Below are 19,220 nucleotides of genomic sequence, written 5' to 3'. Positions count from 1 at the left end.
ATCTACAGTGCATAATATCATCCAAAGATTCAGAGAATCTGGAACAATCTCTGTGCGTAAGGGTCAAGCCTGGAAAACCATACTGGATGCCTGTGATCTTCGGGCCCTTAGACGGCACTGCATCACATACAGGAATGCTACTGTAATGGAAATCACAACATGGGCTCAGCAATACTTCCAGAAAACATTGTCGGTGAACACAATCCACCGTGCCATTCACCGTTGCCGGCTAAAACTCTATAGGTCAAAAAAGAAGCCACATCTAAACATGATCCAGAAGCGCAGGCATTTTCTCTGGTCCAAGGCTCATTTAAAATGGACTGTGGCAAAGTGGAAAACTGTTCTGTGGTCAGACGAATCAAAATTTAAAGTTCTTTTTGGAAAACTGGGACGCCATTTCATCCGGACTAAAGAGGACAAGGACAACCCAAGTTGTTATCAGCGCTCAGTTCAGAAGCCTGCATCTCTGATGGTATGGGGTTGCATGAGTGCGTGTGGCATGGGCAGCTTACACATCTGGAAAGGCACCATCAATGCTGAAAGGTATATCCAAATTCTAGAACATATGCTCCCATCCAGACGTCGTCTCTTTCAGGGAAGACCTTGCATTTTCCAACATGACAATGCCAGACCACATACTGCATCAATTACAACATCATGGCTGCGTAGAAGGATCCGGGTACTGAAATGGCCAGCCTGCAGTCCAGATCTTTCACCTATAGAAAACATTTGGCGCATCATAAAGAGGAAGATGCGACAAAGAAGATCTAAGACAGTTGAGCAACTAGAAGCCTGTATTAGACAAGAATGGGACAACATTCCTATTCCTAAACTTGAGCAACTTGTCTCCTCAGTCCCCAGACGTTTGCAGACTGTTATAAAAAGACGAGGGGATGCCACACAGTGGTAAACATGGCCTTGTCCCAACTTTTTTGAGATGTGCTGATGCCATGAAATTTAAAATCAACTTATTTTTCCCTTAAAATGATACATTTTCTTAGTTTAAACATTTGATATGTCATCTATGTTGTATTCTGAATAAAATATTAAAATTTGAAACTTCCACATCATTGCATTCCTTTTTTATTCACAATTTGTACAGTGTCCCAACTTTTTTGGAATTGGGTTTGTATTTCAAATTCATCCCATGTCCAAAATAGAGGGTGTTGTCTAAAACAAAAGTTATGACTGCTGCATATTTACACATAAATCGATACTTCAAAAGTATTGTACATTCACTCCGCGCTGCCCAGTGCGTCGAGCAGCTTTGCCACACAGATTTTTATAGTTGGTCAGTTAAATAAAACAGGCATTGTACTAAAGTGGCAGGCTGGGGGTAGTTGTATGCAGCTGCAAAGTAAATTATTATTTATGAGAAAGAGATTAAATTTAGAATAAATGCGTTAAGAATCCATACAGCTGTAGACTTTTATTCTGTTGAGCAGAACCGATGAACAACTGATGACGACATGGTTTGACGTCTGGTTGACCAATCAACAGAAAGAGGCGTTTCCGCCCACATGTAGAGATCGAATATTCAAGCTGATTATTCGTTTCCAATCCCAGAAAAAAAATCAAGCCAATTTTTTTTTTTTCGTTTTTTTTTTTTTTTTTAATTAAAAACGAAAAAAAGTAGTTTTCTAATTTTTCTGATTTCAATATTAAATCAAAACACGAATGAATGGAAGATACCCTGATTCAACACAAACAGTTTACATATCATTTGTTTTAAAACATAAAATTAGTGTTGTAAGTTGTAACAATGCGTTGACATGCATGAGAAAGTTAAATTTAGTGGTTTTTATGACATTTATTTCATATTTTAAATGAATAATTTTTTTTTGTTCAAGTTAAGCATAAAGGCAGTGCTAAATATTTTGTCCAGTGCAGATGTTAAATTTAGGTAGGAATATGGTCCGTGTACCTTCGGATAATTTGTTTTTTCGTTTTTGTCTTATAAACGAAAAAACGAAGAAACCATTCATTTATCACATATTCGACCCTCCTCATGAGCATAAATAAACAAATTTCTTTGGCACACCACTGTTTTATTTAGCTGACCAACTCTAAAATTCTCTGCTGGAGCTGCACGACGCACTGTACAGGAGACAGCTGCGTGTACACCAACCAGGGGTGCGTTTCCCGAAAGCATCGTTGGTGAACTATGGTCGTAAGTCCCATTGAACTCTATTGGGAACGACGGAACTTGCGACCTTAGTTCGCTTTGGGAAACGCACCGCAGTTTGAGTGTATGGGATGCACAGGGGGAATATGTAGCTAGTGGATTAGCTTTTAAAATTTCAGCTTGTACTCCCTTCACTTTTCCCGACATATTGGCCCCTATTATCATATCCATGTCCTCTACAATCCTTCAGCGGTATACCATTTTCTTCCAGTACTGCCTCAATCATTTCAGAAATTTCCCTGCCTGTTTTCCTGTAAAAATCTTTGATTCCATTATTTCCCAGTTGCTGCTCTCTTTATCTTGATAAACATACCTAACCAAAAGCACGTTTTGCTCTGTATGAGATATGTCTGGTGTTGAGTCACACATTACAGAATAATATATTGCATCCTCTCTTTCAGCCAGGATAGTGTTTTTCAGGCTTCTGCCACACAAGTCAATGAACTCGTTTTGCATCTCAGGACTTAGATAATGAGTTACCTGTGAACCTGTCTTCTTTTGCCTTACTCTCTGTAAGTGCTCATTTAAGAGGGGGTCATAGTGAGCTAACAGCTCAAGAGTTCCCAGGAAATTTCCATTATGAACATCATCCAGATTTGAATTTGAGTCCATGCTTGCTGTTCAGAGCACTTGAGGATGGTTGTTTTTGCTCATGTGAAAAAAAAGACATGGAATGCAGTACAGAGATGCCTCACCTTTACTGTAAATTAGCCAGCCCCTCTTTATTTTTTCACAGCCACTTGGTGCTTAAGCATATTGTAGATAATTTGGAAAAGGTTTGTCTGTCTTATCTTTTGGAGCAATTTTGGTCAAATCAGCTTCTTCAGGATTTGTGTTTGCCAGTTTGAGAATTATAGAATTCCGTTGCTGATTGGTCAACTGCTGTGACTCTGGCCATAATGCTGGATCATCAGTTACATACTCAGCACTAACATCACTTTTTCCTTCCTCTACCACTGTCATAATACTGTCTGCCTCACTGCCCTCTGAGGAATCATTTTTTGTAGTGTCTACACCTTCTTCACAGGTCCTACTACTTCTATCTCCTACCTCAACTACCCCTTCTTCCTCTGGATTAGGTACCTCTACAAGCACGATAAACACAGGGTTGATATTACCCTGAGCCACAAATTAAACTACCACAAACACTACCATCAGTTTAATGTACATAGCACTAACTAGTGTAAGTGGTAGTGGTAACGGCACAAGTGCTATTACTTTAGTCTTTAGTTTACTTTAGTTTCATTCTACCTTCATGCATCCCTTTTTTAATCAACATTTGGGTAACTTAAAAAAGCAACATGTTGAGCAAATGGACGTCAATGGATGCGTTCTCATAAATAAAGTAAAATTCCATCAATGGTGGGGAAAGAGTTAAAAATTGTATTAGGTTTGCACACTTTACATGTTATTTCGGTGTTTATAGTGAGATAATGTTAATCACTGGCTTTGAAACATATTGTTTTTCTTATCAGTCTAATGTAGAGAAATGCAGATTACCACGCGCAAGCAATGATGTTACACACGCAACAACATCGCCATGTTCTCACCTGCTCTCTTAAGGGAAAAAACTTGTGAGAAGTTGTTTCCCTTCATTTTACTTTCTTTTCCTTTCCTCCCTCTCTTTTCTTTTTTGGTAGCCCGATTTTTGTTTGGACATTGTGCATATCGCGTCCGTCTCGACATCACAACTTGACCGTTTCGCTCCTTTCCGCCGAGTCCGCTGCCCCTTACAGTCAATTAGCATTTGGCATCATTCCTAAACAACCAATCAAATCATCCAAATTGCGTGTATGCTGTGCATAGGGCAGGGGAGGCGCCGTCGACACAGACGTGTGTGGATGTGTGTGCCGATTGATTCTGCTGAAGCTAGTCAAAATAGCAAGGATGAGAATATTGCGCGCAGCCGCAGACAGATATTTCACAACTAAAAAACAATAACGATAATATTTTAGGATATTCGAGGGCAGGGCGGCCAGGGCCCCTCACATGCCAGGGCCCTATGCACTCAGTCATCCCTTTCCCCCCACCTACAATGTCCCTGAAGAGGACACAGACAACGCGCCGACAGATGAGACAGATCAGGTTACTTTTGATATAAAACAGTCTCGACTTAAATTTAAATTCTGTCAATTTTACTACGGGATTCAAACAATACATGTGGTTTTGGCGCTCTTTAATATGGCATGACAGATTGCTTTAGGCCTCAGGTCAAGCGACATGTGAACCTATTATCTTTTCCTCTTTTCTGCCATTACAGTGCGAAATAAACATGAATGAACATCAAAAAGTACGTTGAAAGATACAGTACAACTTACTGAAATGAATCCATCTCTATTGAAATCACTTAATCAGAGTTTTAACCGCAGAAAGACATCAGTAAAACAGCTTGCAAACTAATATGTCACAAAATGTTACATTTACCTCAGGAAAGCCATTTAATGACCATAAACTCAATAGTTAGAAAAAAAACAAAGAAAAAAATCTAGAGAGGGGCATTTTTCAAAAAATATGCACAATATTACATATTTATATTTTTACTCTTATTAAAAAGTTATTATTACAATTCCAAGACTTAATAAAAACACAGTACCAGTTATTGTAACAATTGGACTATTGATGACTTCTGAGGAGAAAAGCAAACCTGAAGTAGACTGGTCTATTCAGTTGGCTCGAAATTTATAAAAAAAAAAAAAAAAAAAAAAAATACACTTACAAAAGCTGAAGTAATTTTTATTTATTAGTTAAAGTATAACTCAATATTTTAACTAATTGCTAAAGTGGAATAATCAAACAAAGCATACTGATTAATCAATGTAATAATTGACGATTAGTTGATTAATCGTTCCAATAATTGGTAGATTAATCGATTATCAAAATAATCGTTTGTTGCAGCCCTAGTGATAATACAGTCACACTACATCCAGTGTCAATCTCAAACTTCACAGGGCATTCATTTACAAACAGCATCTGTGTGATGGGGGTATATGGGGCTGTGGTGTCTCTATACTATACATGGCAAATTTGATGTTTATCTGCTTACCCCCCATGGCATCCAAGATGTAGGTGACTTTGTTTCTTCAGTAGAACACAAATGATGATTTTTAACTCCAACCGTTGCAGTCTGTCAGTCGTATAATGCATGTCAATGGTAACAAAATCTATGAGAGTAAAAAAAAACATGCACAGACAAATCCAAATTAAACCCTGCGGCTCGTGATGACACATTGATGTCCTAAGACACGAAACGATCGGTTTGTGCGAGAAGCCGAACAGTATTTATATCATTTTTACTTCTAATACACCACTATGTCCAACTGCCTTGAGCGCACGCATGGCATCTGGTGCTTGAGGTGTGTACGCGCTCTGGCGTAGTTTAAACATGATGCCTGTAGTACAACAGTTGTTATACAAATGGAAGTAAACCACTAAAAAACATGGTTTTATTACATCGAAACTTCATTTTATTTTGTTACTTTTTCGTGAGGGCAGCTTTACAAATAAAAAGGACACATACAAAGATCTTGTTCACATACCTCAGTTGGATGTGGAAAAACCATAGGCACAGCTGATGGTTTAAGTCATACGTGATCCTCTCCTGGGTATGTAAAATCATCAGGGGAAAAATGATCGCTGCAGACCCTCAACAACTTTAGTACGTTAATGGGTGTGTTGATATCCAGCCGAAGAGCAATCGACCATAACTTCAGGTGAGCAGGCTCAGAAGTTGGGAATACGTGGAAAGTCACCACTCCCAAATGAGTTCGCACGAGAGAGCGTAATCTTTTGGTTTTAAGTCGGTTTGAACAATCCAGATAAGCGCAAGTAAGTACCATTTTGATTAGCCGTCGTACCTACAATGTTTGTGCACTGTGTAAACAATGAGTGACGTATACGCGTGAGAGATCACTTCTGGCGCTTGCGTAAACTACGCCAGAGCGCGTACACACCTCACGCACCGGATGCCGTGCGCGCGCTCAAGGCAGTTGGACATAGTGGTGTATTAAAGGTAAAAAATGATATAAATACTGTTCGGCTTCTCACACAAACCGATCGTTTTGTGTCTTAGGACATCAATATGTCGTCACGAGACGGTTTAATTTGGATTTGTCTGTGCATGTTTTTTTTACTCTCATAGATTTTGTTACCATTGACATGCATTATACGACTGACAGACTGCAACGGTTGGAGTTAAAAATCATAATTTGTGTTCTACTGAAGAAACAAAGTCACCTACATCTTATATGCCCTGGGGGTAAGCAGATAAACATAAAATTTTCATTTTTGTGTGAACTATCCCTTTAAAGACAGTGGTACCTAATCAATTTCCTTTATCTTTGTGCAAATCAGCCATATCCTTATTAGCAGCTTCAATAGCCTGAGCTTTCCTTAGCGCAGTCTCAAATGTCAGTCCATCCTCAGCCAATAATCTCCGTTGTATGCTGTCATCATTAACACCACACACTAACCTGTCTCTCAGCATAACTGTGAGTGTGTCTCCAAAATGACAATCTTGTGCAAGCTTTCTCAGTTCGGCCACATATTCTACTATGCTTTCATCAGGGTGTCTGTTACGTGAATTAAATTTCCACCTCTGCACTATTTCACTGGGCTTCAGATTAAAATGAATTTTCTGCAAACTCACCAGTTCCTCATAACTCTGCTCCTGGTCTTTCAGGACTCAATAAATTCCTCATCAGTGTGTGTATGTCTGCGCTCCAACACAGCTCAACAATATGGCTCGTTTTTCTCTGGTTCCTCAATATCATTTGCCACGAAGAAATGGTTCAATATTTAACAATACTCTTCCCATGATTGTGACTTATGAAATGCTGCCACGGATCCCACCATGGCAGTCATCGTTCCTTTCAGTCAGTACTTCAGGTGGTAGCTATTGACTTTCTTCAGCTCACCTAGTCGGCGTCCTGCTTTTTACTTGCATTCAGGAAACAGCTACTCCACCATTCTGACTTTCATCCTTGCCACCATATGTTGTGTCTTAGATACAATAGAAAAAACTCAGAGAGAAATGAACTTCATGGTTAACAGTGCTACAGCCCACCACACAATGCGTCAGGCTACGCCGTGAGATATGTAAAGTTCCAACAGTCTCATTTGCTGTGTTCGAAATCGCCTCCTATACCTTCATTCACTATTCCCTACATTAATCCACTAATATAGTCCACTTGAAGGAGTGAATGAAACGACTGAGTGAATTCGGATACTGAGTGCACCGGAAGGGCTGCCGATTTCGCATAGTTTTTGCTACTGTTTAATAATCTTTTTAAAATGTAGCAAACAGGCAGCTCCAGTAGTAATGAATATTTATGTTGAACTAGCATGTTCAAACCTTTTAAACGATTTAATGATTAATTAAAAAAGGAATTTATACCTGTATGATAATGCTGGACCAGCGCGGTTTGGAAAATGAATGGATGATTGATTCAGCTGCGGGCGCCATCTCCTGGCGAGACGCGGGAATTCATTCAGCGCGCGACTCTCACAATGCATTATGGATATTCTCTAGCCGTTGAGCGTGCATCGGTTGTACACTCGTTATTGCGGTGCATTGTGGGATTGAATGAGTGCACTCAACATCGTCTACTATGGTTTTGGACACCACTACAAATGGCTGTCCCCTCAAATAGTGCCCTATTTAAGGGTATAGGGGGCGATTTCGGACACAGCCATTGTTTAGAATAAATCACGTGTTTAAGAGCTGACGATATTATGCATTACTTTATTTTAATTTTAATATTAATTTTAATATTTAGCCTAATAAATTAGCAAATCACTAAAAAATACCCAAAATCTAACAATTATCTGTTGATTTTCTTAGTTTTATTTTTCACATCCTTCTATCTATCTATCTATCTATCAATCTATCAAAACTATTAAACTAAAACTTAAAACTATTACAAACTGAATCTTTAAACAAAATTGAACAAAAAACCCGGAACCTTGGAGGGACAATAAGATGAAGATGATCCCTTTTTCCCTGTTGCTTATGTAGTTAGCCTAAAACGTGAAAAGTGAAAGTAAAACAGCCATTTCGCCATTTTGATGGGAGATTAGTTTACATTGTAGAAAAAGAAACGACTTTTCTATACATCTACTGTGATTAAGCAGGAATCTACGAATGGAGACGACTTTTTGATCTAGGTGAGTTTTCAGACGCGTACCGACGTCTTAACCATTTTTCGTCTCTACACAGTAAAACCAGTGTTAAATGAACACTGTTAGTGTTAAATTAACATTGCCAGTGTTTATATAATCCACACCGGATTATATAAACACCGGGTGACACTGGAAGTGTTAATTTACCACTGGATGTTTTGCTGTGTAGAGAATAATACCTTTTTTACTTGGCATACGCAAATATAGAAACTTATAGGTCTATCCTCCTGACACCCAGCTATGGAGTTTTGTCCTCTGTAGAGAACATTGTATTTGAGCGAATTTCTCTGAGACCTTACATGTTATCACAGTTTTAAGTCTGGATGTCCTGTAAAGAGCACATTTAGGGCTTTTCAGAGATACCAAATGTTCGAAGGTTTCACCATGACCACTCCCTCCCCTTTGTCTTTAAAAATAACTTACATTATTTTAGTGATCAAATTTAACACCCTTATGGAAATATGATAATATTTTGTTATTATCATTAACGTATGACTATCAAATTGTTTGTCATAAATCAGCATCTCAGGAAAATGTTATAGGGTTTCAAATCAAAATATGACTTTGTTACTAAACAGGGCATTGAGTTCATACATGTCCACTGTAGAGGACCTTAAAGCAAACAAGTTTAAGTTTGCTTGTTACTTGTTTATTTAGGCTACCTACTTTATTTACTCATTTATTTAATAATTTACTTAATTTGATTACTGTGATAAAATAATAGAATTTTAATTTTATTATTTTATTACTGTAAAATATGAATCATGGATCTTGTAATTTTCATTAAAAAATTAAGTTATAATAAATTAAATGTATAAAAAATTAAATTATAATAATGTTTATATTTTATTAAAGAAATTGTGGTTCAGTGTTGTATACAATATTTCGTCCCCTTTTAATTATAAGGTTCTAACTGCATTCTGATCAGTTTTGATATATTGAGATTTAAAGTTTTTGATTCCATATAGCAAAAATTATATGGGGAACAAGTTTCTTTCAAACATGAAAATGACAGGGACCCTAAATGTATTCTAAATGTACAGTATCAAAATCCTCTCAAATTTGTAAATGGATATTTTTGGAATGGGTCAAATGCAGATAGAACCTTCTAATTCTAAAAAAACACGTTTCGCTTGGAATTATTAAGTTCTATCTGGCATAAAATTAATTGAAGAAATAATTTTTAAGAAACACAAACAGTTTACTTATCATTTGTTTTAAAACATAAAATTAGTGTTGTAACAATGTGTTGACATGCATGAGAAAGTAAAATTTAATGGTTTTTATGATATTTATTTGATATTTTAAATGAATATTTTTTTCAAGTTAAATGAATATTTTTAATTCAAGTTAAGCATAAAAGGCAGTGCTAAATATTTTGTCCAGTGCAGATGTTAAATTTAGATAGGAATATGATGGGTAATTTAACACATTATTGCAGGAACCATTTAAGTTTAAGTTTCCTTTTGTTTAGACAGAAAGCAGCTACTGTAATACATCTGAACAGGACTTTATTCCACAGAAAGTGGGACAGGTGAAATGGCTTTCTCTCTAGATATCAGTATTTCTGAAATAACATGGTAACGTTTATTGTTGTAATTAAGACCCCATCAATTAAATTATTGACTATTTGACTTTTAAGACATTTTAAGACTAAAAAACAGCAAGAAAACAGACAAAGCTTCAGCAAAGGTGTTCCACAAAATTAAATAAACATTGAAAAATGTTTCACTGACTATATATAATTAAAAATATTTCACACTTAAAATATTTAAATTATTTCAACTATGCAACAACTATGTTTGCCAACAATGTAAAATTTAACATTTCATCTCACTTAATCTAGTATACACTTTAATCCAGTATGCCATAGAGTAGAGCTTTATAGCTACATAGTACAAATAGCTCAATACAAGCACACAGGATGGATCAAGGTTAAAACATAACCTATGACAATGACATCACTGGAATAAAGCAAATAGACTACAAAACCCAGACCTATCCTCTTAATAGCGCTGCTGCTAGTGTGGTGTCTAACTATGAAAATAACTCCTCAGCAATAGATTACAGCAAAACACGAAAAAAGACTGAAATTCCCTGGAATTTGGGCTGCTGTCATTGACAAGATCATAAATAAAATAGTCCATCATGAGATTTATAATAAACATTGCGTTGTGTGAAATTATAGTCTCCACTGATTTAGCGAAATGTGAATCATTCATCATTTTGCAAGCAACTGGTGATAATTGGATTATTTTCTTAATATTTCTCTTGTGAATAGAGATTTTGTGTTAAACAAGTTGTTTTTGAAATGAGGAGTAAGCTAATCTTTTATTATCCTTGTTGGTTATGCGTTGATTCCGCTATGAAATTGTAATATTAATTTAATAATAAAAATAGCATAATAATAGGCTAATAATTTAATATGTCCTGCATTCCTGTGACCGTCCATATGCCACAGTAAAGGACTAAACGGCGTCCACCAGGCACGGCATCAAAGCGATTAACTGTTTTTCTTGCTTGTGCTTTGAACAGGCCATTCATGTGGATCTGAAAGCTACAATCGTTTTTTTTTAATTATTATTATTATTATTATTTAAAATGAATAGAGATTGTGTCATGTTTTTCCGTGGGTGCTTGACCACTGACCTCAGGGGCTCGAGCACCCATGGGATCGGCGCCTATATGATTCTGATTAATTTACAGTTGGATACCTTTAGGCCAAACAGTGTTATAGTTTAATGGATTTACAGTATTGCGTACATTTAAAGTTCCAAAATTATTATAAAACATATGAAATACTAATTCCAAAAACAGAGCCTTGTGCAATAAAAGGGATATTTTTCTGAACATTTTACTAGACCTAGTTTGATATCATATAGTTAAATTGTTTAATAGGATACAAATATATAGGGATAAATAATCTATTTCCATGAATTTAACAAAATACTCAAAATTTAACAGCTGTAAGATTTCTAAATCAAAGAAAATTATTTGCTTGATTTAGTTTGTTAATTGTTTGAGGATGTTTTGGATTAGTTTGTTTGTTTGTTTATGAGAAAAAAATAGGCTTTCCTACAACTTTTAGTAAGCACAGTCTCGCGATTTTAACCATGAAGGTCTTTTGTGCAACATTCACCACAACTAATCCAAATATTACAGTTGTGAAGCTGTGTGTCTGTCTGTTCCACTCAGGGTCAAAGGAGGACATCAGGCTCATCAGGTCCATCTGTGCAGCTCCATGAGGACTGAACCATGAATGTTTCAAATAAACTGACAGATGGAGATTGTGCTCCAGAATGCAGGTACACCATCAAAAAGTGGGTCTTAAATATCAGAGGTGGGGGACTCGAGTCACATGACTTGACTCGAGTCAGACTTAAGTCGCACATTTTAGGACTTGAGACTTGCTTGACAAATATTAATAAAAGACTTGACTTTGACTTGACATTCATGACTTGAGACTTGACTCGGACTTGAGTTAAATGACTCGAAATAACTTGTCTTTTGTTTAATAAATATTTGTTTTTGAACGCACCGCAACCTAACCACGTGACGCAGCAGGCAAGCGGAGAGAGCTATCGTGAGCTTTCTCATGGACAGAGCATGTAGCCTACAGTCGTGACTGAACATGGAAGGCGCTATGCCAAGAATAATTAAGTAAAAAAATAAAAATAAATAACGTTTTGGACATGTTAAGAGTTGACTTTGAATTGGTTTTGTGTTCATTAAACAGAAAATTGGGTTAAAAGCAGTGCTGTTAACGTTTTCCAGTTTAACGCATCAAAAATATTTAACGCAAACGCAGCATCCGTTTTTTCTGTCATCCTTTTGCTAGCATTACAATATATGATCACGCTCTTATTCATGCAAGTGCTTTTAAACCATTTAAGCGTGCCAAAAGAGAAAAAGAGAACGCGCTGTCTGTGAATGTCCTGTCACACACACGACGCACAGAAAGACGCGCGCCTGAATGTCACGCTTGATCGAACAACAACACATAATGCCAAAAATGTGCGTTCTGTCCAGTATCCTCATTAGAGCAGCCTTGAATGAGGTAAATAAAGTCTTAAACGAAAGTAAATAGTTGTGAGAAAGTGGGACGCGCGTGAGATCCGCGTCATGTGCGGCAGATCTTAAAGTGACAGCAACCAATGCTGTCTGTCATTGAAGAACAAAGGTAACAGAAAATTTTCACATTTAATTTTTTGCAAGTGCAATGCATTATAAATGGTTATTCACTGTTTATAAGGAAATGTCAGTTTTTGTTTGTTTGTTTGTTTTTTTTTGCAATAGCACTACAGTGTCTAATAATTGGCCTTCAGTGTTAGACTTTGAGTGAAAAGCCTATGGATAGTTTATGGGGATTATTACGATCCGTCTAGTTTAAATCGCAATAAATAAAGAAAAGCAAGAAAAATGCCTCCCCCGCCCAGTCGTCAGACCAAAGAAAAATAAATAAATAGATAAATAAATCAAACCACTGGATTCAGGGCTCAAGAAAACGATTAACGTTTTATTAAGATTAAAGAAAGTAAGTAAATAACATTTGAGAATTTCCAGGATAACATAAACCAGTGGGTGCGTAAACTTCAGGAAGACCCAAGGCCCAAAATAACAAACAAAACGGGTAATAATCAAAAAATATCCAAAATAACTTCCCTCAAAATATCAAAAACAAAATACAACAAATTACCCTTACTACACTAACAAAAACAGAGCGAACTTAATATCAAAAGAAAAGGGCAGGTCAACCCTACCGAGCACCATCACTGTAAAGAAAAGAAAATATATAACAGAGTCGAAAAATAATGCACAATGTGTAATGGGGGTCTGGCGGCTGGAGAGGAGACAGGAGAAGTGCGACCGGCCCGAAGTCGCACAGCTCAAATGCAGGAAGCGGAAGAGATGGTTTTAAACCCTCATTCAATCGTCCTAACCCAATCCCGGCAGAGAGAGGTAGAGCCATCCCGCAACCGATTACGTGATATCCTGGCTTAACACCAGCAAAGCAAAAGAACACACAGACAGAAAAAACAATAACAGGAAACAAACAAAATAAACCAAATAAACAATATACAGAATTACACGATTCCGTAACAGGATGCACATAAATATATTGTATACACATACACACACACACACACACAAAGAAAAAAAAAATCATACAGGCTTGTGAACTCAAACATGCATATACAAACAAACTAAACAAAAAACAAAAAAACTCAAACTTGCAAACAAACAATACACTTTTCATTCATACACGCGCACACACATTCACTCACAAATATTAATGAATCATACTCAATCAAATCACCTTTCTCTCTCTCTCTCTCTCACACACATACACACACACAAATAAAAAGAAAAACAATCAAATTTGCAAACACAACCATGCACATGCTAACAATACACTTTTCACTCATACACACACGCACACATTCGTTTATTTATTTTAGCTGTATGTACCTTTTGAGTAGAAATGCATATTGCAATTTTTTTGTTGCAAGTGACTTGTTTGACCCAAGCTACGACTTGAATTGAATTGCTTGACATAAAGCAGTGACTTGACTTGACTTGCTTGATTCTCACAAAAATTGACTTGGACTTGCTTGAGACTTGAAGGTTGAGACTTGAGACTTACTTGTGACTTGCACGTGTGTGACTTATTCCCACCTCTCCTAAATATACAGAAAATCAAGATTTGCCACCTTTTGTTGCCTGACTGGAATAAGATTTTGATGACATGAACTGAACCAATGACACAATTGGAATTTGTTGTAATTTAAGGTTCCATGAACTTTTTAGAAACTTTCCCTATTAACTTTCACTATTATTCCTTCACGTCTTATACACTGGTGAGCTAAATAGCTAATATTACCAGCCAGTCAGATTTCTTACTAATTTATTTAAAAAAAGAAAGGAAATGAAAAACATTTATTTTTGAATGCTTTGCATTGTGTGGTAAAAGGTTTACATGTTATAGTACAGTATGTAAAAAGTGTTACATACAATAAAAGCTTGTCTTCCTGTTGGATTATTAATTAAACCAGTACTTTTGGATTACTTCTCTTCGTCTGTGTTTCCCTTCCTGCAACCAGCGTGACAGTTTGTCCACCATTGTAAAGCAAAAGTTAGTTTAAAATCAGTGAATTATAGATAAGGAAAAGCAATGGCACAATCTAAGTGTTTAACAGGTCAGAGAATGTTCTTCAAGAACACATACTCAGTCCTCTGAATACAGTAACATGTTACTGTTATTTATTTTGAAGAGCCTAAATGTAAATTACATGTTTTTAAAGGTCTCATATGATGCATTTCAATGTTTTCCTTTTTCTTTGTGTGTAATGTATCTGTTTGTGTACCTACCTAAAACACATTGATGGAAGTCCAGGTATTACTTCTGCAAATGGCTACGTCACAATGTGACATATTAGCATAATGGCACCCAAAGGCATACACAATAAGAGAAGGCGAGGCAGTGAATTGCAGAGACGATGTGTGCTTGGATGCGAAAGCAAAGCCCCTTTGTTTGACTATCTAAAAACAGATGAAATTAGGAATCAGTGGTTAAGATTTATTTATAACTCTGTTCCTGAGCAGTACAACCCAAACGTTAGCTTGTGTACAGCACATTGTACAGAGGACAGCTTCCTAAACCTAGGAGAGTACAACGCCAGCTGTACACACATAAATAAATAAGAAATATACTCCACACATTTACAGAGCGATTGTATAAAATAATATTTAAAAAAATGTATACAAATTTTATTTGCTTCTAAACTACACTTTTATGCTCTGTTTTGGGGGTACTTTTTTACATATTTACCACAAAGTTACTCGACTACACCATTAGCTTGCATATGAAATATCAAAGTTTTCTGAAAAAATACTTTAATGATTATCTAAATTAAATAGGAGTTGTTTCAGGATATTGTTACAGTAGCTGGTGTATTAAGCACACAACGAGGAGATAGGAGATAAGATAAGTCTTTTACTAGATAATCCACAGAAGAGTACAGGAACAGGCAGGAACATACACCAACACATACATAAACGATACCGGACAACACATGACAGGAAACACAGGGCTTATATACAAAGGATAACAAGGTGGTGATTGAACACAGCTGAATGTGATGATTGGTGATCAGTTACCATGGTGAATGACTAGTGGCGGGAAATAGAACAACAACAAGTCCAAAATGTGTCCAAAACAGAGTGCACATGTAACATATCGCCCCCTTCCGGAAAGGCGCGTCCTCGCGATGATGATGAGATGCAGAAGATGGTGTAGGAGGTGGCTCAGGAGGCGGACGGCTAACCGGGAGGAGGCGAAGTGCAGGAGTCCAGGGAGGTGCAGAAGGTGGTGAAGTCCAGGGAGGTGAAGATGGTGGAGAAATCCAGTGAGTGGCCTTGAGCAGAGGAGTCCAGATGTTGCTCCAGGCCACAGCCAGGACGGCAACCCACGGCGGCGTTGCTGGAGGGAGGAGCCGAGGTGGTGAATCGCTCCAGACAACCTTGGGGAGGCGTGGAAGCAGCGCAGCCGATGTAGATGGATCCTGGGGTGAAGACAGAGAGCCGAAGGAGCGGAGTGATGCTGATGGTCTCGAAGTCCGCGACGGAGTCGCAGCGACGACCCCCCGAGGCAGCAGCAGGGTACCGGAGGGCTGAGGTGGAGCTGGAATGACTGAGGGCCGAGGCGGAGTCTGAGGGAGGGCGGAGCCCATCGGAGCCATAGGGGTGGAGGGTCGGAGAAACTCGAACGACCTGTAGGTCCGTGGCGATGTGATGGCGATGTCTGACCCAGGCGGAGTCGCAGGACCAAGGGAGTCCAGTGGAGCCGAACGCTCGATGGTCACTGCTGTAGACGAGGGTGGAAGGAGCGGCGGCGGAGGAGTCAGGACGATGAGCCAAGGTGTAACGACGTGACCTGAGGCCGGAGGCGGAGCCGCAGAATCCTCATCGCCTGAGGCTGGCTCACAGCAGGCCCCAGGTGTAGCCACGCCACTGAGAGGAGGCTGGTGTAGAGCTGAGGGCGTGATGTGAGACAGCGAAGGCTGGGTAGCAGGCAAGGTTGTGGGCTGGGGAACAGGCTGAATAGCAGAGGGACTAGAACAAACAAAGTCATTATCAGTGGTTTTGAGAGGAGGTGGGAGAGGGAGGCTGGGCGGGACCAGTTCATCCAAAATGGAAATGACGGTTTCATGAGGAATTAACTGAGGTAAGGAATCCTCTCCAAAGTCACCACAAAAGTCTCCAGTGTCAGCCTGGTACTCACTCTCAGTGGCGGGAGTGTGGGCGGGGCTCCATTCCAACCCCTCGTCTTCCACACTGTCTCCCTCGGCGATGGTAACCGCAAACTCACACACCTGGTCAGACACGCTGGGCTCCGTCTCCGTGCCGATGTTAAGCTCAGTCGTACCGCTGGTCGCTGGCTCCTGCATCGCGGTGGAGGCGGGCTCTCTGTCTTCGGTGGGGTCGCGCTGTCTTTCCACGCCGTCTGAGGGTTCCTGGCTGGGCACTGGAGTGGGAGTGGGACTGGCGTCGTTGTCGCAGAAATCCACGGTCATTGACGATCCACATGACGCCAGTACCCACTCCACATATTCGGAGAAGCTCCCTCGAGGTCCTTCCCCGGACAGCAGCGCTTTGGTGGCGGTGTTCAGGCCAGCAAACAGAAAGTTGCAAAGGCTGCTGTCCGGGTAATGTGTCAATGATGCGAGGAGCAAAAAATTGTCCAAATGTTCCTCGAGGGAGCGGTCCTTCTGCTCAAGGCAGAGCAACAGAAATGCGGGTGTGTACATCGTGACGGTAACGAAAAGTGCAACACAAAAAACACTGACACGGAAAACAAAAAAAACACGCCGCAATCTGTCTTAACTGTTAGGTCCGGTATTCCGTTACAGTAGCTGGTGTATTAAGCACACGACGAAAAAAAAAAAAATCACTAACTTTAGAATTAGAAATTATTAAAATGTATTTAAATAAAACCAATAGCAATAAGCAGAAATGAACAGGAGTTGTGTGCATGTGTGTGTGTGTGCATGAGTGTGTGCATGCAAAAGTGTGTGTGTGCATGCATGTGTATGTGTGTGTTAGGTCTCACCCCTTCATATCTGCATTTGTGGCTGATTTTGTTTGTAAAATTGTATACAATTGCTGTCTGTTGCAATCACACCTGTGTGTGTGTGTGTGTGTGTGTGTGTGTGTGTGTGTGTAAGTGAGCATGTTTGTTCCACATTGCATTTGTGCTCTAATACCAGGCCTTCATTTCTGTGTGTACATTTTCAGATTTATGCCGGATTTATTGATTTTATTAAAAAATGAAAATTATGCCAAACTGTTGCGAAATGGAAATATGTGCAATGTAAGTTAATGCGTTGGGGAACACAGTCTCAGTTGCATTAAACATTAAAGCACTGTTGGTACTTGACGTAAGCAGCTCAAATTAACTATATATATACGTCTTTTGATGTTTACAACAAATTGGGTTGTGTCATTTCTTAATACAATTAAAATGCATATTTTATCTCGCAAACAAGTTTTTCACTTTCATGTTGTTACTGACTGAGTTTTTTATGCCACAGCGCATATATTCACATATCCCACAACATAATTAACACCACTATACTGTGACATTCCTCAGCACCATCACTCTTCATGTTCTTCATGTTCTCTCTCCAGCCTTTGAGTTGACAGCCAGCTAGCAAAGTACAGAAAGAAATTTTAATTGGTGCCCATTATATATTGTCATCTTAGACCAGTATAATGTCTGTGTTAGACCAAACATTTTCCATATGTGCTGGTCGGAAAATCCCATAAGCAAATTTATTGATATATTTTTGTGTCATCTTATTATTTGGTGTTAGACTGCCATGTAAACTATATACTATAGTTACTTTGATCAGAAAATGTTGTATAATCAATCCAATAATTATTTTTCTTATTAATTATCATATGACTAACTTCCTTTCTGTCTTACTGAAGTTTGATGCAGAAAGAGAGATCAGACTCACCACAACCCAGCTGTGTGTCCATGAAGAGTAACCAGTCAATGGAACAACCAATAGCATTAAAAAATGAAAGAGTTACTCCTAAGATTAGGTAAGTAAAAGATATTAAAGAAACCATAATGTTAATTCTTGTTTTGCACCTGGAATAGAAATGTCTCAGTAGTGCATTCTATATACTATAATGAAACTATAATATTGAAAAATGGACTCTATGCACGTTGATGTGTATTTCTGCTCAAATCCCAGTCACAGGTGAAGTGAATATCTTTGATCATCTCCTAACAAGGCCACATATTAAGGTCTGGGTAGTTTAGATGGTAAGCAAACAATCAGGTCTCGTGATCAATATGTTGGATGCAGGAAAAAAGGGGAGGGAATAAAGATCTGAGCAATTGTGCATAGAGTCCATTAGAGATCAAAAATCAAATATCTACAATTATAAGAGAATTTTCAGATTTGTTGTCCATAGATATACCTTTTTAAAATACCAGAGCTCTTATGGCCATGGTGCTTCTGGGGGCAGGTTTTTATTCTCTCATTCAGTATCAGAACTGCTGAGCCAAAAGATATATTCAGTGAAATCTTTAAGACAAGTCTATACGGCCTTTTCTTTACCAGTGTAACTTTTATTGTAAAACTGCTGTAGGATTATTGTATTCTGAGCTACATTTTGCAACAATATGTCACTTTGGCTGGAAAGTGTCTGCTAAATACATCGCCACTTTGGAATTATAAGGTTCTGTCTGCATTCAGAGCAGTTTTGAGACATTGAGCTTCAAAGTTTTTTGCATTCCATTCGACTTTGTAGATAGAACCTTTTTGTTTTCTAAATAAAAAGTCCC

The 19,220-nt window shown here is 38.3% G+C and overlaps 2 protein-coding genes across 6 annotated transcripts in view; both read left to right on the top strand.

Annotated features, from left to right (window-relative positions):
• Nucleotides 1-19,220, top strand: part of ech1 (enoyl CoA hydratase 1, peroxisomal) — a 140,548-nt gene that overhangs the window by 42,346 nt on the left and 78,982 nt on the right. The window lies entirely within an intron of this gene.
• LOC127496257 (NACHT, LRR and PYD domains-containing protein 12-like) overlaps nt 8,192-19,220 on the top strand; it is a 66,917-nt gene continuing 55,888 nt past the window's right edge. For 4 of the 5 annotated variants that reach the window (XR_007925276.1, XM_051864050.1, XM_051864049.1 and 1 more), the window contains exons 1-3: nt 8,192-8,347; nt 11,558-11,667; nt 18,353-18,469. Coding sequence is in view for 4 of the 5 variants with exons in the window: in XM_051864050.1 (XP_051720010.1) it covers nt 11,618-11,667; nt 18,353-18,469 (167 nt within the window). In the remaining variant the exon portion in view is untranslated. The remainder of the gene's footprint in view (nt 8,348-11,557; nt 11,668-18,352; nt 18,470-19,220) is intronic. The other variant, XM_051864051.1, reaches the window with a different exon arrangement.

This window comes from Ctenopharyngodon idella, chromosome 15 (genome assembly GCF_019924925.1).
Source record: "Ctenopharyngodon idella isolate HZGC_01 chromosome 15, HZGC01, whole genome shotgun sequence".
Taxonomy (NCBI): domain Eukaryota; kingdom Metazoa; phylum Chordata; class Actinopteri; order Cypriniformes; family Xenocyprididae; genus Ctenopharyngodon; species Ctenopharyngodon idella.
The sequence above is the reverse complement of the archived record's forward strand: the minus strand, read 5'-3'. Positions and strand labels throughout refer to the sequence as shown.